Source organism: Podarcis cretensis (genome assembly GCF_951804945.1).
Source record: "Podarcis cretensis genome assembly, chromosome: 10".
NCBI lineage: Eukaryota > Metazoa > Chordata > Lepidosauria > Squamata > Lacertidae > Podarcis > Podarcis cretensis.
Genome location: NC_137179.1, coordinates 17,925,668 through 17,950,939, shown reverse-complemented (window position 1 = coordinate 17,950,939; position 25,272 = coordinate 17,925,668). Strand labels below are relative to the sequence as shown.

At 40.6% G+C, this 25,272-nt stretch overlaps 1 protein-coding gene across 3 annotated transcripts in view; it reads left to right on the top strand.

The window, feature by feature from the left end:
* CECR2 (CECR2 histone acetyl-lysine reader) overlaps window positions 1-25,272 on the top strand; it is a 119,646-nt gene that overhangs the window by 60,867 nt on the left and 33,507 nt on the right. For all 3 annotated transcript variants that reach the window (XR_013842781.1, XR_013842782.1, XM_079992149.1), the window contains exons 2-4: window positions 5,545-5,639; window positions 22,052-22,235; window positions 24,606-24,739. Coding sequence is in view for 1 of the 3 variants with exons in the window: in XM_079992149.1 (XP_079848275.1) it covers window positions 5,545-5,639; window positions 22,052-22,235; window positions 24,606-24,739 (413 nt within the window). In the remaining 2 variants the exon portion in view is untranslated. The remainder of the gene's footprint in view (window positions 1-5,544; window positions 5,640-22,051; window positions 22,236-24,605; window positions 24,740-25,272) is intronic.

Below are 25,272 nucleotides of genomic sequence, written 5' to 3'. Positions count from 1 at the left end.
ATGTTGCCTTTCTTTGGCTGCTTGCCAAAAGAGTATTTTCTTCTATGGAAAGGTTTTGAACTTGTCCTCAGCAGTGCTGTACACTCTGCAGACGTCCTGCCCAAAGAGCTATGTGGGTACAGTTCTGTGTGTCTTCTCTTTCCTTCCCTTTGTGTGCCAGGTGGTGATCAGAAAGAGGGTATTTGAACCCCTGTCTTGCAGGGATGCCAGTAGCAAAGGTTGTTGCTGGGTGGGGTTGATGAAGTAAGTAGAGGCACTCTAGCAACATTTTGTTTGGTGAACACATTGAAACCGGGTATGTTGAGTGTGTATCCTTGTGATTGCAAGTTCAGTGGCTCCCTCGGTACATGAGCAGCATGTGGGCCTCATTACCAGAACAGTCCCTGATTCCAGGGATGGTAAATACATCTGACTTTTTATGCCACAAATGGCTTTGTACCAATGTAGTTGTGGCATCTATCCCACGAAGCAGAATTCTGTATGGGATAACTCTATTAGCTTTCTTATTGCTTTATTGTTAATATTAAATTTGTATACATCCCTTCATCTGAAGATCACAGCATGGTTCACAAAATAAAAATGCAAAATGACAACGCAAAGTACATAATAAAACAAAAACAAACCAGTAAACGCCCTTACACAAACACATTTAAAAGGTCATAGGCTGTTAATCAGCCAAAAGTCCGGTTATAGAAAAATATTTTTGCGTGCTACCTAAAGATATGTAATGAAGGTTCTAGCTGAGCCTCCCTGCAAGGGTAGACTTTGATATTTCAAATTTCAGGGGAGTTCTGTTCTGCTCAGTTCACTACATCATAGTTGTGATGCCCTACAGTGCCCCCTAGGCTTGGTGCCTCTGCTTCCTGGGGAGAGCATTCCACAGAGACCCACTGCAGAAATGGCTTGTTCTTATGTTGCCACCCTTCAGACCTCTCATGGAAGAGGCACAAAAACAAAGGCCTCAGATGATTATCACAGTGTATGGATCAGTTCTGATGGGGAGAGGCAGTCCTAAAAGTACTGCAGTCCTGAGCAGTTTAAGGTTTTATAGGTCAAAACCATCACTTTGAATTGAGCCTGGAAACTAATTGGCAACCAGTACAATTGGGTCAGAATTGGCATTATATACTCAAACCATCTTGCCTGGCCACTAAATTCTGCACCAACTGAAGTTTCCAAACCATCTTCAGAGGCAGCCCTATGTATAGTGCATTGCAGTAATTAAACCTAGAGATTACAAGAAGTTAGTCAACAGAAGTTAGGCTATCCCTGCCCATATAGGGGGTGTCATTGGACTACCAGCTAAAGCTGATGGAAGACACTCCGAGCTTCTGAGGCCATCTGAGCCTCAAAACAACAGTCGAAGATCCAGGAGTACCCCCAAGTTACGTACCTGCTCCTTCAGAGGAAGTGTAACCCCATCAAAAGAATCCAGTCTTGAGCCACCTCAGAGCCAGTTGCCTCGGCATAGATTTTGAAGTCCCCCAGAGCCAGCAGTCGGGGAGTCCTCAACACAGCCTCTGAGGCCAGCTCTAAAAATAAGGGGAAGATATTGACTATATCCCATTTGTTAGTGGGCCCAGTATTGAAAGAAACTTTGATTATCAAGGAATAGAAACAAAACATATGGCATAGTATTCTAATATAAAAGTTGACCTGTTATAAGAGACTCTGGGTGAAATACAAAAATCACTCTGAATTAGAAGCATAGTTTTATGTGGTACTAGAATAAGAGGACTAATTATGAAAATGTTAAGAGGTATTTATTGTGCAGAAGACAAATTTTGGCATCTTTTTTCAGTGAAGGATTTGAAATTAGTGAATAGATTTTTTAAATGTTAACTATAGTATGATACACTGTCTTGATTCAAAATACAAAGGAATAACTGATTATATTCTATTTAAATAAGAATTTTTGTTATTTCATTAAATATTTAAATTCTAAGGACATTGCAATGTACAGTGGACCCTCCGGATACGAATTAAATTCGTTCTGGGGATCCGTTCGCAACCCAAAATGTCCGTAGGCAGAGGTGCTGCTTCTGTGCACATGCGGGGCACACAGAGCGCTTTTGCACATGCGCGCATGGCAAAACCTGGAAGTATACACTTCCGGATTTGCCGCTTTCGTAACCCAAAAGTTACGTATCCAGAGCGGTACATAACTAGAGGATCCACTGTATACTTAAGATTTGTTTTCAATTGTACCGTAATTTCCCCCCTTTTATATGTTAACTTTTTTTAAATTAAGGAAAATAACTTTACCTTCCTTTTAATTTCCCCCCCACACTCAGTAAATGATGGTGCAGATAGAAATATTTGAAATTCAATAATAATGCCTTTCAAACTTCTTCTTTTCTAGATCAAACATGTGCATCAAGTCTGATTTGATTGTCTTTTAAGTTTTCTTGATTGTGTAGCAGATGATCTTAAGTATTTCCAGCCAACTATCGAACTGTTTATTTATATCTGATTGGGATTCCTCTTGGGTGGTGTCTACACAAGGGGAATATTTGCCTTATAGAAAATACAAGTTTTCTAAAACAGAGCTCTACATGATTCCTCAACCCTAGTGCCTTGGGGGGTCTGTATCTACCTTCTTGCTATCTCCATCCTTGCCCTTCTCCAGGCGGCTGCTGCTGCTGCTGCTTGGTGAGGTGGATATCCATGCTGTATGCAGAGTGTGTTTTCCCAACGACCATTGCAGGACTCCAAGGGATTTAGTCGTGAGGGGGGAGGGAGAGATGTTAAACAGGCTTTTCCCTAATGAGCTGTGACGCCAGCTGGAGAGGGGGAGAATATGGCTTTTCTCTCCTGTCCAGTGTTCTGTGACTGTATAGAGGGGGTGGAGGAGGAACTGTGTGTCTCCATTTTGTACCTCCTCCCACCGGTCCAGTACACACACTGTGCTGATTTGCTGCCTCCTCCGTTTCTTTTTTGCTCTGTCCCCAATGCATTTTGGCAAGGTTCAGATTTCTGTGCTCACAGCTCAATGCTCAAGGAGAAAAGAGAAAAACAAAGGACTGAGGGGGATGTGGAGGGAGAGTCACTTATTGCCCTATCTCAAGACTCTGCACTGTGCAGTAGAGCTGGTGAGAATCCTGCTCCTTTCTTCATTTGCCAGCAAATCTCTGAAAATTAATGGTTGCTATAAGTGGTTTTATCATCTGCTTTAAACACTCATGCTAGCTACTGTCCCACATTGGCCTTCATCATTAGGGCTTGAAAGTTTAAAAATTATATTTGTTTTCCTAAACACTCATTTCTTCAACATATGCTTTTATCAATAGAAATTAATCCAACAAAGATATTATCTCATTTCCCATATTAAGAGTGTCTGTGAGTTATGTACAGCAGAAATTGTAAGTTTGATTCTTTGGATATGTAATAGAAGAGTGCTCACACCCATACATATTACTCCAAATTGTTCTTTAACCCAAACATTGTTTTCCACGCTCAAAAAGCTGTTTGAATTGATACAAGTGATGTTTAAAAGGAAAAAGAAATTGGCATATTCAAAGAACTAAGAGGCACAATAACCAAATAAAATGATCCATACATTAAAAATAGTCTAGTGCTTTGAGCTCCCTGGAGGAAAGGAAGAATATAAATGAAATAAATAAATAAATTTTAAGAGTACAGTCATACCTCATGTTACGTTTGCTTCATGTTACGTTCTTTCAGGTTATGTCCCGCGGCGACCCAGAAGTACCGGAAAGGGTTACTTCCGGGTTTCGCCGCTCATGCATGCGCAGAAACGCCAAATCGCAACCCGCGCATACACAGACGTGCCGCTGCGGGTTGCGTTCTTTTCATGTTGTGAATGGGCCTCCGGAACAGATCCCGTTCGCAACCAGAGGTACCACTGTATTAATGAAACATGAAAAGGTTTTTGTTATTTGTGTACTGTGTATGCTAACTCTTTGAAATGTATCTGGAAAGACCTACTCACAGACCCATAACCATTTATGCTTATGTGGATATATCCCAATACTTGGTGGCTGCCCAAAATGCACCAGGAAATAAGAGCATAATGAAATGGACCAGGCTGTACCTTGTGCCATATTTAATGTGCATACCCAAGATCATGCAATGAAGATTAACAGTAAACTAGCACATAGTAATTTATCATTTGTAGAAGCAGAGGGCTCCTCTGAGGCTTCAGTCCATGCAATTTCAAGAACATTTTTACAGACTTTACAATGGACTAGAAACTTGTGCTTTTTAAAAATCAGATCCCCATGAGACTGTATAATGTGCTTAGTGCTACATTCATCAAGTTTTATTTGCTGCTCTACTAGGAGTGCCCCAATTCCCATTTCCCAAAGCTGATTCAGGAGGATACCATAGTTGATGCTATCAAAAGCCAACGAGTTCAATAAGCAAGAGCAAGGTTGCACTTCCCATGTCCTGCACTCTGCGGAGTTCATCCATCAGGGCAACAAGGGCCAACTCAGTTCCAATTCCAAGGCCTGAACCTAGATTGGAATGGATCTAAACAATCTGTATCCTCCAATAATGCTTGTACTGCCCTACCATGGTTCTTTCCACCACCTTCCCCCAAAAGCTGTTTTTGTACTCTGGCCTCAACCAGTCAGCCCTGCTCTGCTAGATTTAAAAAGCCAGAAGGGATAGAGGTCAAGGGGCACATAGCCGGATGCACTACTGCCACCACGTTGTCCACACCAGCTGATTGTATAAGGTGAAACTGATCCCACAGAACATCTTCAAGATTAGCAGTGGATACTTCAGCTGGAGCTGCAACAAGTACACAGTCATGATCCTCCAAAACTGAACAACTTTACCCTCAAAATGCATATCCAGTTGGTCATACTGGGAGTCTGTAATCTCTGGAACATCCAAAATAACTCAATCAGCTGGCTACCAGAGGATGCTGTGCTAGCTGCAGAATGAGCCTTTTTTGCAGCCCACAGTGCCACTTGGTAGGTGTGATCCCCCCCCCCAAAAAAAAGAACCTTTATTGATTACATCAAGGTTGTGCCCTGCCTGGTGTGTCAGGAATGATGGCCCTGAAGTTTTGAGCTGTTTAACCTTTGCTTACAGGTGTTTTTTGTTTGTTTGTTTTGCAGTGAATTTAGACATCTAAAGATCAGGAAATGGAAACAGATATAGGCATGCCTACATAATAATGCAAATTATTAATCACCCCCCCCCCAGTGTTAGCTGCGGGGGAGGGGGGAGTTGTTGCCAAAGTATGTTGCGCATGTTATTTTAGACTCAGCTGGAAGCCATTTTTCATTCCTAGCTCAACAATTGCCTTACTCTTGCTATCTTTGGGCATAGTGTCAGTTTCTGTGTGTAAATCAATAATAATAACTTCATACCATTTGTTTCAGGACAGTGAAATACAGATTATAAAGCAGTTATCATGTTGGAAATACCATACAAATGATAACAATGCAAATTATATTTGTTCTGCTAGAGTTCCCTGTTGGTAAGATCACTTGTTGTCAATGCTCCCACCACCAGTCTGGAAGGAAAGGATTTTGGATAAGTGTTTTTAAATGTTCTTTCTCTCATTAGGAACTTGAAGCAGCTCTTTACAGTGATGATGTGGAGTTCATCAGTGATCTGATTGCCTGTCTTCTTCAGGGTTGTTACCAGCGCAGTGACATTACGTGAGTAGTCTCATTCCATGGTTTAAATGTTTTTTGAAATAAAGAGAATTAACCCAGTTGAGGTGTGATACAACTTCTGTGGAGTGCTGAAGAGATAGTTGCCAGACCTGAGTCCTGAGTAAGTGTCAAATGAATTCTAACAGCTTTCTATTCTAAAGTGGCTGTAGGATTACTATTTTATTCATTTTCGGATTCACATTCGGATTCATTATTTATGCCTCAAATATTTGTATGTTGCTAGTATGATTGGTTAAATGTGGACCTCTCATTTGATCCTGCATAAAAACCTGCATGAGAAAATCCAAGGGCTGTTATTGGAGCACTGTGCAAGTTCTATTAAAACAAACAGAGGTTGTGAAACATGGGCACTTAGGATGATCTAAAGCAGTAGCTCCTAAACTTTCCCCTTCACAGACTATTTGAAAATTGCTGAGGGTCTTAGTGGACAACTTTATTATTATTTTTACCTTTTGTGGATTCCACAGAATTCAAATTGCAATGCAATAAAAAAACACAATATAAGAAATAAAAGAAGCATTTAAAATCAGTATGAATATTTAATGCAAAGCATATGCCATCTCCTGTCTTCAACAACAATTTCGTAGACATGCATGCACCACCTAAATGATGCTTGAGGACAACTGGTGGTCCAGAGAGCACACATTCACACTGATCTGTGATTTGTGACTCATGATTTTCTTCTTCATTTTGCTTCCCTTTTAGAAAGACTTTAGAGATGTGTTAAATGTGTAAAGTAAAAGTAAAATGCCCCCCCCCTTTCTTTTAATATAATAGTACACTGATGGCCTTTGTGTACATGATAAAATGTTCCCATTAGATGCTTACTTGTAACTACAGTGGTGCCTCGCAAGACGAAATTAATCTGTTCCGTAAGGCTCTTCGTATAGCGGTTTTTTCGTCTTGCGAAGCAAGCCCATTGACAGCTTAGCGGATTAGCGCTATTAGCGGTTTAGCGGCTTTTAGCGGATCAGCTGATAAGCGGCTTAGGGCTTAGGAAAAGGGGGGGGAAAGGGGAAAAAACCCGCAGGAACTCGCAAGACATTTTCGTCTTGCGAAGCAAGCCCATAGGGAAATTCGTTTTGCGAAGCGCCTCCAAAACAGAAAACCCTTTCGTCTAGCGGGTTTTCCGTCTTGCGAGGCGTTTGTCTTGCGGGGCACCACTGTATTCTAGCATGCAGTGAAATTTTGCAGTGCTATACAGAACAGACAGGGTGGCCCGCCCATGAGGCAAAGTGAAGCCACCTTGGGCAGCGAAATGGGATGGTCTGCTGCTGCATACAGAGGTGCTATGTTTGGGAAGGTCCAAAGAGAGCTGTTGCCAGTCAGTGCATACAGTACTGAACTAGATGGGCTAATAATCTGACTCAGTGCATAAGTCAATTCCTTATACTCCTGTGTTCTTCCTAGGTAAGCCTAGGAGGCACTTCTTCTTGTGGCTTTAATAATGTAATTGTATACGACCCTTAGTGCATTTGCTGATAGCCTACCTGCTTCTGGTAGATGGAATGCATTTCATTATGATGTCCTGTAATGCAACATGGGACAGAAATTGAGCACTAAATGGAATTGGTAATAACCGTGATGATGGGCATTTTACTTGGTCGTGGGGTTTAGGAAAAGAAAATAACAGTTCATTCAGAACATTCAAGCCCCTGAGTTCTCAGCAATTTCCATTCAAGGATTTGTTGTTATTCTCATATGTGTGGGACCAGGGCTCTATATTCTAAGTCACACTCCCCTTTGAATGGCAATTTCTGGCAGAAATTGGGAGTATAAAGGGGGCTCAATCAAGAAGATTGCACTAAAGACTTTAAGCCAAGGCTGTGTGAGCTCTCATCAACATGGCAGTGTCTTAAATGTGTCTGCTTTCTCTGCCATAAATACTGTCTGCCCGTCTGAGAATGGTTTAATTTTTATATAGTGATTTACATCTATAACATGTGCCTCATTATTTATTTATATTTTCTTGCACAGCATGTAAAAATTGTTGACTGGGCTGGAACTGCTTGGCTATTGTTTTCTGTATGCAGCATGATTAAAGTACTTCTGCTAATTATAATGTACTCTAAAGTAATTTTAGAAATGGCGGCCTAGCTGAGAACCATTCTGGTGCACAATTTAAATGTACTTTGGGTTAATTTGCTTATTTGTCTTGAAGCGAAAACATGTGTCAAGTCTGTGCCACATGGCATTGGGAGCCTTCCGATTTTGGCTTTAAAATTGTCCTGTTTTGTTATACAGAGAAAGAAAGAGAGAGTGTATGTGTATGTGTGAGGGTGATTAAAATAGTCTTTTTAATGGGTATACCGCAAGGCAACTGTATTTTATAATCTGAAACAACTTTTTCTTCCGGTAGCGTTTTGAGGCGTCTGAAAAGATTACTACAGCATGTGCCTTAGTAATGTCCAGTACCTCGTAGTTAGAAGTGAAATGCCTACTTATCCTGTCTCTATCTAAAAATGTTCTACTATTGTTCAACTTCTGTTCTGTTTAATGCAAACAGAAAAGCTCTATACTCACGGAGACTAATAAGACAATACGATGTCACAGATATGTGTGACTTTCCTTGCTGGATCTATCTTTGCCTAGTAGTAGGGCTCAATTAAAGATTTCAGCAGGCACTATCCTGGATGCTTGGTTCGGCCAAAGTTGTAAAACTTTATGAATGAGGGAGAGGGAAGATTAACTGTTTTTACCAATAATTTTATTTTTTTATCCTTTTTATCCTATTGACATCAGGCACTGGACCCTTTTCAGTTCCTGCTTAAAAACTTATTTAGGCAAGCCTATCCAGGGGTCCCTTTACCTTTACCTTATCCAGACACATGGATTTTGACGTGTTTTAATCTCTTTTTAGTATACTGTTCCTTTTAATTATTTTTTAATGTTTTAATTATTTGTTTTTAACTTTTATTCATAATTTTAATATTTCTTGTAAACTACATAGAGGTTTTATGACATTCAAATGGTATATAAATTTTTTAGATGGTGGGCTGACTGGTTGAATGGGTTGATAGACAGATATTGGCAGGATATAGTCAATATAGTGAGGCCAATGTAATGCATCCTGTCTCTGGGGGCAAACAGTCCTTTCTTCTTCATGGTCTCTATGCTGGCACATTTATGAGATCTGCTCCTGGGTAGAGCAGCATTTCAGAGTCTTCTAGAATTAAGAAACTGCTCTGAAGGTGTACTACTCCCCTCAAGCGGGGAGCCCATGTGCTAGGCACATGCCTAGAAAAGAGGGTAACCATCTTCGTGCCCACTTCTCTTTCAAACTCCACCTCAGTAGCATTGTACGCTCAACTTTTCAAACCAAGTGGGCTGCAAGAGTACTTTGACATGGAAACTGTGGGCCACGCACTGCCTTATTGCCGGTGTGGGGGTGGATGAGGCCAAAATTTGATGCTCCCTCCAGCCTTCATGCTGCTTTCCCAAAGTCAGCTAAGCGAGGTGCTGGGCTTTGGGAAGGAGACACAAAGTTCTGGAAGAGTACTAGAGCCCTTGTACCTCCTCCTCAAAGCTGCAAAAGCGCTAACTAGTCTTAGCCAAGGAGGCAAGAGGACTCTAGGGCCCTGGCAGAGCCCTCACCCCTCCTTCCCAAAGCTCAGCACCTCAATTAACCACTATGGGAAGACAGCGCAAGGGCTGAGGGGGCATCAAATGTTGCTGAAGGCAGCCAAAAAAGGCCTCGAGTGTCATATGCAGGCCTTGGGCTGCGTTTTGGAGCACCCTGCTCTAGAACTTAAGATATTTGTCTGGCCCTCTACTTGTAATAGTGTTTTTCTTAGGGTGAATGTAGTGTGAGAGTATCATTGTGGCTGAGAAATAAAGCAGTTCCCTATTGTCAGATACTTCTGCTGTGGGTGTGGAAAGCAGTCCCATATAATCAAGGCCTCTTCTGGCTGTGTGCTTCAGCAATGACCTTGCAGCTCTTCCTCCTTTCCAGTCTCCTCCTTTTAGGTAGCAGTGAAACTAGCCTGCTTCAGCTGTCATCTCTAGGTTAAGTGGCTGCATTTGCTTCTGTCAAGCTCGTACATGTGTCTGCGATGTGATCTGTTATTAGATTAGACGGCTCCCATCGGCTCTCCATTCCCCCAGCTTCCCAAGGGATTTTGTGCTGTTTCAACTTTCTTCCAATTCTATCTGTGGGAGTGCTGTTGGAGTCCTTGTATCAACAGCTAACTTGCTTGGCTGTGAGATTTTAGTTACTAAAGTCTATTTGAGAATAGATGGGGGGAGGGGAATATTTTTAAGTGTGCCTCTTACCTTGCTAACTGAATAGTTCTTAGAATAATAGCATTGTAGAGTTGGAAGAGACCCTGAGGGCCATCTAGTCCAACCCCCTGCAGGAATCTCAGTTAAAGCATCTATTCTTGGCTTAAACTATCTAGCACCTTCCCTTACTTAAGGATTACTTCTCACAAACTATACATGCACACTCATAAAATATATGTCTTGTGTCTGAAACCTGTGAGATGTGACTGTGAACATATCTGCCCCCTGCTTGAATATGCATGGAAGGAAAAAGCACACTTATAGTACAATATATGTATATTTTGTACTTGAATGTAGGATTCTTACCTGGGTTGTAAGAAATGCCCCCGAGTGGACTATTTAAGAGCTGAGTACTTTTCATTAGCCACTAGATTGCACAACACTTCCTGATTGCATTGCTAGAACTGGTTTTGCTCAAAAAATTAATTTCAAATCAAGCATTGCAGTGAAACAGATGGGACTTAGGCAAAGGCTAAATTCTCTTCCTAACAGATTATTTGCCCCAATTTTACAACTTCATATTTGAAAAAACCCAACCAAGTTATGATGAAGTGACTGAAAAAAATCACAACAATTTTATGTGAAATTCTTGTTTTTTTGTGTTGCATCTAGTGCTGATAACTTACAACTTACTCACAAGGCTTTTGCCCCTACCCAACATTTAAGTCAGGCTTGGGAATCACGCATAAGAATAATCCTGCTTGATCAGACAAAAAGTCATTCTAGTACAGCACCGTTTCCAAAAATGGCAAGCCAGCTGCCTCTAGGAGGCCCACAAGCTTGCTGTTGCTTAGCATCTTTTGTTTTCTTTCTTTCTTTCTTTTAATGAAACCACATTAATTTAGGACAAATCCTCTTCAGAAGGCAATTTGCAATAAAAATGCTAAAAGCAACTTGATATTTCAAGATACAGGCATCCCCCCATTTGCGCGCAATCGACTCATGCGTGACTGTGCAGCACCGAGACATAATCAAATAATTTAATTCAAATGGAGGGAGAGAGTTGGAGAGTCCTTGTGGCTCACGAGGAGACCCTCACTGGAGCCCAAATAGGATTTCAGTGAGGGCCAAGAAGAGACTGGAGGTGCTGTGGCGCTTTACTAAGGTTGCTTAGCCCCCCTGCCTAACACTTGATGCGCACGGTAGCGCAGCAGTGGCCGTTTTCCTATGCGTCCTCCAGCTTCCTGCCGGCCCCAGAGCTTCATTTCCAGTTATGGATATTTTTGCAACAGTATTTTTGACTGAATTAGAGAGAGAGAGTGGCAAGAAGGGTATTCAGAGGTTTTAGAGGTTGCTCCCTACTTATGAGGTTTTTACATATGTGTGGGCCGCCAGAATGTAACCCCATGTAAGTGGGGAGTTGCCTGTATTGTACTTTTTTGAATATGAATAATAGCTACCATGGCTAATAGCAGTTAGTAATTTACTGTCCTTAATTCTTTCTAGGGAAAGTAAACAAGGTTCCTTTTCTGCACTGCCTTTGGGAGCTGACTATAGATAGGCACAGGTCCTTAGTGGAAAAAGTATGCTGCATTACCTTGCTTGACTTAACTTCTTCATAGGTTCACAAGCTGTTAGAACTAGCCAGAAGGCTTCTCCTTTGGACTTCCTCCTCCCAGTAAAGATAAGCAAAGAGCTCTGTTGTGGCTGTCTGGGGTCAGGCCTGCAGCTGTAACTCAGATTAGGTTGACCTTAATCAGAAACAAGCCCTTTTTTGACAAGTCATGATAGATAGATTGCTGTAGGGGAGAGAACATTAGTTATCCCATAGGTTTTTCTCTTTCTCTTGAAAACACTCCTTGCTTCTTCTGACCCTACTAATGATGTCTGAATGAGGTCATCCAAACACACATTAGACTCCTCCCCATAGTCTTCATTTATTTCTAGACAAGTTGCATTTGTGAAGAAAATATTGGCAAGTAATTTAGAATAAAGCATTAATGACCTTGGGTGTCACTGGAAAAATGCTCCCTTCTGCTGCAAAGAGAGAAACATTACACATCTTGCCCTTTCATCTTCCTGAACTTAGATTGCCCTCTTCCAGCCTAGAAGAAACTGTATAAGCAGACATCCCTATGGAAGCAGGTTTTTTTTTGTTGTTGCTGTTATAAAGGTAACTGCCAGTGAACAGTTTTGTCTTTTTATGGGCAGCAACTTTTCCCTACTCAGTACATTTATGAGTGCACTAGAATGACCCCACCCGTAATCATATGATGCTGCATGGATAATCATGCTACCTCGGTACTGGAAAAAAAAAAGTGTGAAATTAATTTGTTTACATATCTATTCAACTATGGTCAGGACTGACCCCCATTAGCTGGCCTGACCTTTGGTTTAGGTGGTAAATTGGGAAGGGTTGCAAATTTGCATGCTCTATCCCAGCCCAGCTTCCCACCCACTTGCTCGCTTCCATTTAGTTCTTTAGGAATCATTCTACTGCTTTGCCACGTGGAACTTCACATGCAGTTCTTTCCCTGTTTACACTCATCTTATGTACACCTTACATACACTCACCATTTCATTGTAAAAAGCCTCAAAGTGGTTTACAAAAATGTAAAACAATGAAATCAAGAAAAATTTACAACCATACTTAAAAGCATACAAAAATTAAAATACCAGAACAGATTAAAATTCCCTCAACTTTCTAAACATCTGCGTAGGCTTGTCTAAATAAGAATGTTTTTAGCAGGCACTGAAAAGAATTCCTTCGTGTTATTCTAGTCTTTATTATCTCTCCTGTGCAAATTAGCTTTGAAAGCTTTAGGGACAGAAACATATCTCCTCTGAAATCATTGTTCACATGATGCTTTGCAAGTAGTAATCTTAATTCCCCTGATCTCAGTAGTTTTATCCATGCCACCAGCCATGGTATTCTTCTACTCCAACATCTTTGGGAGGTTTCAGAAAATGGTGCTTGGGGGACTGTTCTGCATTAGATCACATCGGATCCCACAGAGATCTATTCTGTTCACCATTGCATGAAACTGCTGGAGAACATTGTCTGAAATTTTGGAGTGAGTTGCCAGCAGTATGCTAATGATACTTGATGCTATTTCTCCTTTCTACTTGAATTGGGTATGGAGGTTTTTCATCCTTGAACATTTGTCTGGGGTCAGTAACATTAGGGCAGATAAAAATCAAAGTTTAAACCATACAAAACAGCTTATTATGCTGGGAAATGCCAGTTTTTTATTATGTGTTGGAAATTCTAGATGGAGTCGAGTCGTGCTCCCCGCAAAACAATGGCTTCCTTCAATTCACAGGCTGTGGCAATGGCTAGAAGCACCTTCTGTCAATTTGGATATGCCAGCCAAATCCCTTGAAGAGGGGGATTTGACTCCTGTGGCACATACTCTGGTAACCTTCAGCCTACACTACTATTATGTGCTCTGTGTGGCACATTTGAGAAAGGTTTGGAAAACTCATCTCTTACAGAATATAGCAGCCAAAATAGTTATATCATATATGGGCTACAAGAACTCTTTGTAAACTCCACTGAGTGCCAAATTCAACATGCTGATACTTTTAAAATCCCATGCTCCCTGCGGCTGGGAAACTTGATAGGGTGCCTTTTCCCATTTCACATACTGCAATCCAGTTGCAACAATTTATTTCAAGTGCTTATTACTGTAAAATAAGTGCCAACACCCAATAGGACTTTTTCTGTTATAGTTCTAAGATAATGGAACTTTTCTCCCATAAGAAATCTGTTACCATTGTCCAGGAACTTGGCAAGTTTAAGTGAACCTTGAAGACTTTTTTAAAAAATCAGATTAGCTTTTAGTAGTAGTAGTAGTAATAATAATAATAATAATTTATTTATACCCCACCCATCTGGCTGGGTTTCCCCACCCACTCTGGGCGGCTTCCAACAGAATATTAAAATACAATAGTCTATTAAACTTTTAAAGCTTCACTAAACAGGGCTGCCTTCAGATGTCTTCTAAAAGTCTGGTAGTTGTTGTTCTCTTTGACATCTGGTGGGAGGGTGTTCCACAGGGCGGGTGCCGCTACCGAGAAGGCCCTCTGCCTGTTTCCCTGTAACTTGGCTTCTCACAGTGAGGGAACTGTCAGAAGGCCCTGCTCCTTCAGGTATACTGGACTGAGGCTGTTTAGGGCTTTAAAGGTCAGCACCAACACTTTGAATTGTGCTCGGAAACGTACTGGGAGCCAATGTAGGTCTTTCAAGACCGGTGTTATGTGGTCTCGATGGCCACTCTCAGTCACTAGTCTAGCTGCTGCATTCTGGATTAGTTGTAGTTTCTGGGTAGTTGTAGTTTTAGCTGCTGAATCTATCAAAGCTACAATTGCTTCTTTGCCATTACAGTTGAAAATACATACTTTGATAGTTGTTTTCATTGATTTTATTACTGTTATTTTTCCCCACCTTGGGAATCTTTTATGGAAATAACTTTTCTAAAGTCAATAAATAAATGTGTTCAGAATAGGCTATGTGTATGAAACTATTTAATAGAAATAGTCTTGCCAGTTTTACTTTCAAAATGTCAGCTAGCAAGTGTTCTTCCAGAATGCTGATAGCTTTAGCTAGGTAAGCTCTACAGGATTCCTGGATGTATTTGCCTTTCTTTGTCGCAGTGTAAACAAAGTGCAGAACAACCATCTTTTTTCTTCCAGTATGATGCCCCCCTCCCTATCAATTTATGAAAGAGTCATGGTGCTTCTGCTTATTTACACCATTGCTTTCTTGTAATGCAATTCCTTCCTTCCTTCCTTCCTTCCTTCCTTCCTTCCTTCCTTCCTTCCTTCTTTAAAATCTTAATAGTGATATTCAAAAACAAGGATAAAAAATAATATTTGTTTGGGAAAGCAAATGGTTAGGCTCGTTTGGGAAAACGACTTACCACAGAAGGAAAGATAAAGTTGAAGTTTGAGGGTAGCTGGAAATTCTGTCAAACATCTGGTTCCCATTTCAGGTTCTCATTATAGCCTGAATCAAAGCAACAACCATTCAGTGGTAGTCTACACAAATTGACAAGAGAACCTGGAGTGCTCTGCTAAGAACAGAGGCTCATTGCGGCTTATGTGGGGCAGAAGGGCGGAAGCTTCTGGTTTTAACCACTTATGTAAAAGTCAAACTGAAATACCCAAGATGATTGGTTGAGTCAACAGACTCTTCTCCCTGGGGGAAATGGGAATTAAATGCTCAAATCCTAGCCATCTTCCGGAAATGGGAAATTTCATGGCTCAATATGTTTGTTTCAACAGCAAGAAGAAATGGAAAAAAAGAAAAGAACAACCACTGAGGTTTTCTTGCCTATTTTCAATCATGTCACCCAACATACACATTCTCAGATATTTGCTACTGCACATACAAGGAGCATATGAATTTTGCTCCTGTTAGCCAGTCTGAAATGCTCTGATTCATCAGGATTCAAGTGTTAGTAATTTGCTGAGGACACCCATTTCTATTCGTTTCTCAACAACCATATTGTTTAGCACTGGGAGGTTTAACTCAACCTTTCACAACCTAGTGCCTTGCAAATATTGTATTACAATGCCTATCGATCATAGCTTTGCTGGCTGGGGCTGATGGGTATCTGAAACTCTTGAGGCCAATGTTTCAAGTGGTACTAATTATCACCAAGTTGGGGGAGGCTGCTTTAATTGATCAGCCAAAGCAGATTCACACACACATGACATAGCAGTATAAACACTTTTGCTATTGCATATATACATAAGGAATGATGCCAGCCATGGATCCCTATAATTACTATATGATCCCTCTCACTGAAAACATATTAGGTATGCATACATAGTGATTTTTAGGCATACAGTGTGAAATATGTTAATTGGCTCTAAAAAAATTTAAATTTTTAATCAGTTATCTCTTCTTCAATTGGTTGATGTTGGTGAAAAATTCTTGGAAATACCTTCCTGCTGTGAAGTATACGCTACTCACTTTGCACCAGATTTGATTGATTCATCTTAATAATGGATTTTCTTTCAGTTTCTGTCAAAAATTATCAAAAAGTTGTGCCAGACTGTAAAGTAATTCATATTTCCCCCTTCAGAGTCTTCAAAAAAGCCCCTTGATGGGTTTTATAACGTGTGTTTAATTAAGTTTTAAAAGCTAGACTCTTTTTTAAATAAATCTTTTCATCAGCCCAAACACAAGCTAACAGTTCACAACTTGATAAACTTTGCTGCTTTCCAAACATGTTCTTAATGTAGAACTGGAAAAAAAAATATGCTCAGATAATGCATTTCAAATCCAATTCTCAATTATGACAGAGAAAAACAAACAAAACAGGCTGAAGAATTATTTCTTAGTTAGGTTTCCATTATGACAGTCTTACTGAATGTTAATGATAATCTTAAATGGTCAATGGTTTCTGAGAGGGGTGTGTGTCATCAATCATTTCGTGATTGGAACTTGGAGGAAATCCGGGCCAGGAGTCTCTTAATAGGATTGTTGATGTCAGCAGTTTCAGGGAATGATAAATCATTGAATGTTTATATGTGAGCCAGTCATAAAAGTAATTGTTTGACTCCACAAGCATGTCTGTGGTGTTTGGGTTTTTTTGTGGTGCTTTGTTCAGTACAGTGGTACCTCGGGTTACAGACGCTTCAGGTTACAGACTCTGCTAACCCAGAAATAGTACCTCGGGTTAAGAACTTTGCTTCAGGATGAGAACAGAAATCGTGCTCTGGCGGTGCAGCAGCAGCGGGAGGCCCCATTAGCTAAAGTGGTACTTCAGGTTAAGAACAGTTTCAGGTTAAGAACGGACTGTAGTTGTTATCTGTGCTGCTTGCCAACAGGTACAGAGAAATGGATTGTTATATTTAGTACTAAGGTTTAAAATTAAGTACTCTAAATCCACATTTTATTTTGCTAAAGGAGATTCTAAACATGGAACTTTGAATTTGAATATTTAATCTTAAGAGTTATATCTCCACCCATCCCAGCCATAACTGCTTTCAGGTGTAATGCCGCAACAGTCTGGTCCTGGTTGTTTGTACCACAGGACTGAAGCAAAAGACTAATGTTTCAGATATTTCTAAGTTTGCATAACTTGGGGCCTTGGGGTGGTGACTTGTCAATTGAACTTGTCAATTACTTGTCAATTTGCAATATTCTTAACTTGTGGGTTGTGCTCAATTTAGCAGCAGTGGTGTGTGAGTGAGACAGCATTACCTATTGTGGCAGAAAGCTCAGGTAGACCAGAGATTTGGTGATGCTGTGCTGTCAAATTCCACCAGAGTGGTGTGGCTTCCAGAGTACTGCGCTGGAGACTCACTCTGATTGGCTGTGGGTACAGCTAGCCAGAGAGCTAGAGACAGCTCTTGGTGGGGGATGGAGAGCAGGTGTAAATTGGTTTCCTGGCATTCAGCTGGATAGGAGTATAGCCCAGGGGCATAGCGCGGGGGGGGGGGCTGCTGGGGCGATGGCCCCGGGTGCATTTTTCTGGGAGGGCAGTGGCAGGGCAGCATGAGGAGGACACAAAAGGCACACGCCCTTCCAATCAATCCGATCAGACTCATTGAAAGGAGGGTGCATGCCTGCCCTGTTGCATCCTCCTCACATTGCCCTCTGCACCCTTGGCGTGCCCATGCCACCCACCTCAGGCACTATGAAGACACGTTCCGCCACTGGTATAGCCTCTACACCGTGTGTAACACCCACCCTGTGGAAAATGTCTACAGCCAGAGAAGGAAGTCTCTGAACTAGGTGATAGATTAAAAGACAGTGACTAATGTCATTTAAAAATATACATACCTGTACAAGTGAGAACTGGAAAGCTGAACTGGAGAAGGGAGAAGTGGAGTTGTAAGGGAACACTCTACTTGGGTCTAAATTCAGTATGCAGGGGATAGATCTTCCAGAGAGTGAGACAAATATTCCGAAACCAGTTGGGAATGGTGTGGTGATCCCGTAGTCTATTATACTAATAGAGGAGCCTCAGGACCGAGATTTATAGAAAGGAAACTGACAAAAAGTGCCAACTCGTTTCAGAACCAAAGTATTAACACCTCAGCTATAACATCTCTGCAATTAGTTCATTAAGGAACAAAGCAAATATTAGCTACATATTTACCATCTTGTTGAAAAGCTTGTAACATCCACTGATTTTAATATATATAAATGTACTGTTTCTTGAAAGAATTCTATCTCCAGACACATCTTTTGCTTTACCTGTTTTGTTGCAAAATTATTATTTTTTTAAAAAAACTTTTTCCTGTTTCACTTCCCTAAGTCTCCAAGTACCAAGATCTTTCTTAAAAAAGCAAAAAATAGCCAATAGTGAGAGGGGGCACACATCACTATGCTGCCCTGCTGGTGCTGTTGCACGAGACGGGGATGGGTCAGGTTGGTGGTGATTGCCTTGCACCACAACCTCACCCCCCAGCCCTGTCCTGATGAATACAGCCACTGCCGCAACCACACTGTCACCACAGCTTACAGAATCACTTAGGGTGCATATCTGCAGTACCCTGAAGTATATGCAGAGTTCAGCAAATGTGGTTGCAAACTAACCTCCACAAAAAGTCTAGTCTATAACAGCAGTTTGATCTTCAGAAATCTGTCAAGCTTTTCATGCCTTGAGAAGGGCATTGTTGCCTGCTTCTGTCTGTAGATCAAGGTGCTGTTAAAGGCACAGGGAATCAGTAAAATAATTGTCAACCCTATCCGCAAGTGAACCATGCCATTTTCTGTGAAGAAAGGGTTTGCATTCTTTCTAAGGGCTGAGCAATGGGCTGAGGAAAGTTTCTAGTTGAGAGGAAATGCTAGTACAGTGATCATCAGATTCTAAGTATGAACATCTGCTGAGCTGCCTCAAGGGAAGATGTCAGGGGCGCCGACTTATAAAAAATATTGGGGGGGGGGCGGGGGCCCATACCGACTTATAAAAAATATTGGGGTGGCCCAAGACCTCCAAACCGCTGCTGCTGGGGGAACGAAAGGGGCGAGCCCCGGGCTGCCCCGACCTTAAGTGAACCTGTGAGAGCCCGCCCTTTGCGGCAGCCGATTGGCTGCCGCCGTGGGTGGTGAATATTAATGAGCTAGGGGGAATCCCCGCTTCTCGCGGGGCTGACGCCAGCCCCGCGAGATTGTTGATGGGTCGAGAGCCCGCAACCCCACCCCCTCTCTAGATCGGGAGTGGCTTTGTTTTAACTCATTACTGAATGTATTTTAAAAGGTAACTATCGTCAAACAAGGAAAATAAAAAATACCAACATAATTTTGTGATTTTACAAAGCATAATATAACTAATAATTTTCTTAAATTATTGGGGGGGGCGGAGCCCCCCCCCCCCAAACGAATTTTTGAGGGGGCTCAGGCCCCCTCAGGCCCCATGGAGTCGGCGCCTATGGAAGATGTTCTTAATTGTTTCTTATAAAGCTATTATATCCAGAATTTCATTCTTGGTGTCATGATACTTAGCAGGATGGAAGAAAATGCAAAGAAAATAAAACACTTTCTGAATTCTTTGGGTTAACTACAGAGGGAATCATGTAATTCCCCTGTCTCCTTTACATAACTGTACAGTGGTATTTCAGGTTACAAACACCTTGGGTTACAAACACTTTGGGTTACAGACTCCGCTAACCCAGAAGTAGTACCTTAGGTTAAGAACTTTACCTCAGGATGAGAACAGAAATCGTGCACTGGTGGCAGTGGGAGGCCTCATTAGCTAAAGTGGTATCTCAAGTTAAGAACGGTTTCGGGTTAAGAACGGACCTCCGGAATGAATTAAATTTGTAACCAGAGATACCACTGTACTTGGTTCAGTTTTTAGTTACTTGAGATTGTTTGAGTGAAAAAAAAGATCAGAATTTTAAAATTTATATTATTTTTATAGACTGCTAATACTAAAAAAAAAAAAACAAGGAGTGTGCAGCATATTAAAAATTGTGGCAGGAAGTTTGTGTTTTCTTGCCTTCTCTGTAATAACAAACCTAAACCCCTGCTACCACCAACATGCTTATTTCATTTATTTCTCTGGATTCTTAATTACCAGTAACCTGGTAGCTGTAGGGTAAATGTGTGGTACAAAACTAGTCAGTTGTTGTTACAGTTTATTAACCACCTTCACGCCAAGTTCCCAGGATTGGTTACAACAATTAGTACAACATTAATATTAAAACGTAGTATTACACATTATGGGGTTTTTAAAATTTTAAAACAACTTATTTGGCCTGACATGACTTGGCTGGATGTTTTGGGCAAGCCTTCACCTGACATTGTATGTCACATCATATAACCATAAGCCAAGCACAGGGTTTCCTCAGACCATTATGCAGTACAGTGGTACCTCGGGTTACATATGCTTCAGGTTACATACGCTTCAGGTTACAGACTCCGCTAACCCAGAAATAGTACCTCAGGTTAAGAACTTTGCTTCAGGATGAGAACAGAAATTGCGCGGTGGCAGCGCAGCAGCAGCGGGAGGCCCATTAGCTAAAGTGGTGCTTCAGGTTAAGAACAGTTTCAGGTTAAGAACGGACCTCCGGAACAAATTAAGTACGTAACCAGAGGTACCACTGTACTTCTCAAATGCCCAATAATCAGCTGGTTTGGGGGTATTTGGGAAGCAATGAGCACAAAGCTGAGCAAACCTTTTGATCTTCCCCATACCTGCAAACCAGCTTTGTCAGGTACCTGTCAGGTGATTAACAAGTGACGGGGCCCTGCCCACTTGTCAAAGTTGGCCCAAAGGGTGGAAGGAGATAAAGATGTGACTTGCTGGACCAAAAAGGTTTCCTACCCCTGTTCTGATACATATAGCACTACGCTATATGTCTGGATTGCCAATGTTTTATGGATGTTTTATTTATTTATCTTTTATGACATTGTTGTCTAAACTATGCCAATTAATGCTGAATTCGATTTAAATTTGATTTACCTATAAAACTTTCTGATTCAATATATTAATGGAGAATTCATGGGGGCTGCTAGACTACCCTCTCTTTTTTTTATTAATTTTTTTTATTAAATTTTTCCATAAAATCTCCAATCATACAAATTTTCACATCACATATTTTAACTTATTGGACCTCCCTCAACTCCTCTGACAATCATCCGTAGTTAAATTTCTATCTTCACATTCCTTAATTTTAATATCGCCTTTAAATAAAATTTTTCTAACCTCATTTACATTCTTGCAATATTCCTTATTTTTTTCACAAAGCTTCTTTAAAACACACTAGCGTTGTATATTCCTCACATACAGTTTTCAAATATTCTCTGAATTTTCCCCAGTCCTCTAGAAACTTATGATCTCTTTGGAATCTGATTTTTCCAGTTAATTTGTCCAGTTCTGCATAGTCTGTTAGTTTTGTTCTCCATTCTTCCAAAGTTGGTACTTCTTGTTTCCATTTTTGAGCCATCAATATTCTCGCTGCTGTTATTGCGTACTGAAAAAGTTTACAGTCCCTCTTATTTATTTCCTTTCTAGTTATTCCCAGTAGGAAGGTTTCTGGTTTCTTTACAAAGCTATATTTCAGCATTTTCTTTAACTCATTATATATCATTTCCCAGAACCCCTTCACTTTCTTACATTCCCACCACATATGAATAAATGTACCCTCTTTCTCTTTGCATTTCCAACATTTGTTACAAGTTTTATACATTTTTGCTAATTTAACTGGTGTCATATACCATCTGTACACCATTTTCATAACATTTTCTTTTAACGTAGTACTCTGGTTTCTCTTCAGATTGTATAAATCTTTCGCCTTTTAGACTACCCTCTCTTAGTTGCTTCTTTTTAAGGACAAATACTCTAGCAGTCTGATAAATGTAGTCCATTACCCTTGTTCCACTTTTAAAAAAGCTGTTCTTTTACAACAACAAATGTTTACCAGTCTTACAGAATTTTCTACATGTATGCCTTTATGGGAATCATTTTTAAAAATCATTGTAAAAAAACATTTTTATACAAAAGAATAACTCCTACCTATTGTCCTATTTGATATAAATTGTTTTGTGAGACGAGCAGAGCATGTAAGCCTAACCACATGCAAGGAACTGGGCCAGTTTTGAAGTGCCTGTTTGCCAAAACAGAATTTTTATATATGTCAGCTATTTAAAGATGAATTCCTCATCAGGTTGTGTAAGGTACTTTATGAACATATTTTCTTTTTATTAGATCTCAGACATTTCATGGCTACCTGGAGGACATCATCAACTATCGCTGGGAACTGGAGGAAGGGAAGCCTAATCCCTTACGAGAATCTACTTTCCAAGAGCTACCCTTGCGCACTCGTGTGGAGATCCTGCACCGCCTTTGTGATTACCGACTTGATGCTGATGATGTCTTTGACCTACTCAAGGTGTGTTGGGTGGTGACAGATGTTGGATAGGGAACTGGAAAGTGGAATGGTACGCACTTTCCACTAAGAAGTTAACACTTTGTGTTCATAGGTACATTCTATATCACTTTTTGCTACTAAGTTCATTTAAAAGGTGGCTTAATTTGTTAGATTGTTTGATGTCTTTAGTCTTCCCAAACTGGACAACCTGAAGAAACAAGTGTAAGAAATTGGATATTGCTCTCTGGTATCTTTGATTTACTGATGCCTCGTGTGGAATTTTTCAGTGAATCAGTGTTCTGTGTTAAAGAAGGCTCATTGGTGGTTGTGGAAATATTGAGAAGCTATGTGGTCATAGAACCCAGCCTTTGTTAGATACAGTGGTTATTGTGAATGCCAACAGCATCTGTGTTGTGTTACTAGTTAAGAGAGGCTAGGTATTTTTATGGTTCTTTGCATAAAATGTGGCCCTCAAGTTGCAAGTGTTAATCATAATTAAAATAACTGTAAGGAAGGCATAGCATTTTAAGGAAAGTTAATATCTTTTCTTGAAAAGTGCTTCTGGCCTGGATGCTTTTTCTTGTTGTCTTTTAAAAATAAATATAGTTTTATTGATTTCCAATATATAACAATTACAAAAGGGAGGGTTATGCCCTCCTTCCAGTACGGATCAGCCTATTTAAGTTTGCCAAAGTCCAATCTGTGATTTCATTGCTTTCCATTTTTCAGGGTTATCAGTAAAGTATTTTTTTAAAGGATGCCACCTTCAACAAAATTGTCTGTATCATTTCTGTTACTCAATGCATGTAACCTATTTGTTGATATTTTTAAATGTTTTATTGACATTGCTGAGGCTTGCGGATGGCCATTTACTGTGAGGTGTCTGCTTATAATCTCATAGTGACTAAATCCAGACCATGATTTGGGGGATCGTGAAATAAGCATTATATTAATGTGTTCCTCCATGTGCAGGCTTATTTATTTTTCTTTTAAAATGAAAAGCAAGTTTTTTTCTATAAAGTGTGATGTCAGAAACCATTGTTTGATCCTGGTCTGAGAGACTGACTAAAACCACACTTTGTCAGATCAGATGTAGCTGGGGGGGTTTTTGCCCTGGGTGAAGCTTCCAGAGGGGCACCATTGAGGCTCCCATTGAGGATCCGTGTGTGTGTACACACAAATGCCCCCCCCCCAAAAAAAAAACTGGGTTTTTTGACACAGGTGAAATAAAGCCTAGTTTTGCCCCTGCAAAATGAGCATGTACAACACTAAGCCATGATCCAAACAGTGGTTTGTAGGATTGTCTGAATGTAGCCAGTGTGGATTTGCAACACAGTGTGAAATGTACATATATGTGAGGTGGTAGAGGAGCTGTAAAGCCTGCCTCACCACGTGGCTCGTTACAACACATAGAGGGTGAGTTTATCAGCCAACCATCATAACCACAGGTGAAAACATTTTTATAAGTATCCCACTCAATTAATCCATTTGAATGTCATTACACTGGAATAAATTATCTCATGTCATTTTTTCAGTAAGTATCTATGACCAAGAGTTATCAGGAATTCAGTTTTGCAATCAGGTTGTTTCCAAAAAAGTTCAAGGATGACCGGTTTCATGCATAATGCCGCTTTAGAAATAATCCCCGGAACAGTGTTGTGCAGGCAACCATTATATCAGACAAGGTCCTTTCATTGCTGCTTGAAGGGAGACGTTCAGCAGGTGTGACTTCTCTTGTTACTGCAATACTGTGGTAGAAGATGCACCTGCTTGCAGCTGAAGCCAAGTATGGTCTTTGTGGAACTTTAGAATTTTGGCATTTGAGGAGGGAGAGCCCACCTGCTGTTTTGCAATGAAAGGTAAAAGAGGCCACTTTGGGTTTGGATTTAGCAAGCTTTAATTAGCCTTTCTCATGAATATATTTGTAGTGCACAAATCTCAGAGTGAATTGACGCATCTGACCATTTTTTGGCAAGATGAAGTTTGACTGTATACACCACCTCTGGTGGGTACAGTCAGGGTTTTAAGATGGGTTAAACAAATGCAGCAGTGATACTGAACAGCAGAAAAATGTGCTGGGCAAACAGAAGTTGGATACATTGGTTGAATCAAATGTTGTGTGCAAAACTGTTATATGATTGTCTCATGCTGCATAAAAAGCTACTCAGTGTTATTTGTCCATCTTTGTTTGGAGCACAAAAGAGGGCATTGTCAAAATGAAGTGACCATGAAGAACTTATATTTAGCCAAGAAAGGATGGCTTATTTTTTCAAACACGTTACATGCTGTCCAGAACCCCTGAAATGCCTGTACTTTAAACAATATTAGTGGACAAGTGTTGGTGGTTGGTTTTCCAACGTTGTCTTTTTGTATATTTGCTTTCAAATGCAGGGTTTGGATGCAGATAGTCTTCGGGTGGAACCGCTGGGTGAGGATGGCAACGGTGCCCTCTACTGGTATTTCTATGGCACTCGTATGTACAAAGAGGAACCCATGAAACCAAATGGAGAAATGCCTTCAGACAGGTACAAACTTACCTTTGTAGCAAGGAGAAGGTGGATGAGAGTGCCAGAAAGGAGCAAATTTATGAAAGGAATGGTGATTGGAGTGCCGCTGCAAGGGCTACAAAATCAACAAGTTTACTTATTTCCTGTTAATTACAAAATATGCAGAGTTTTCAGAGTATTTTATTGTTTTTATTCTGTTTGCCTTCAAAAGCCTTCTGAGATAGGCGGCTGTTGTTCCCATTTTACAGGCTGGGAAGTGAAGCTAAGAAAGTGACTGCTTCAAGGTCTCACAAGGAATCCATTACAAAGATGGTACTTGGAAATTGGAGAAAGTTCTACTCTAGGCATTATACCAGAGTGGTTCTTGTATAGGGCAGCTAAAACCAAGTACAGCCTTGCAGATTGTAAGAATTCTGCCACTTGAGACACATTTTGCCACACTTACTTACTACCTGCTGGAAAAAGAGTCATGCCCACTGGTGAATTAATTTCCCAAGTAGCTGTGCCCTTCTCTTCTGTTACCCTCCTTGGAACGAACCTCTTTCCTAGCT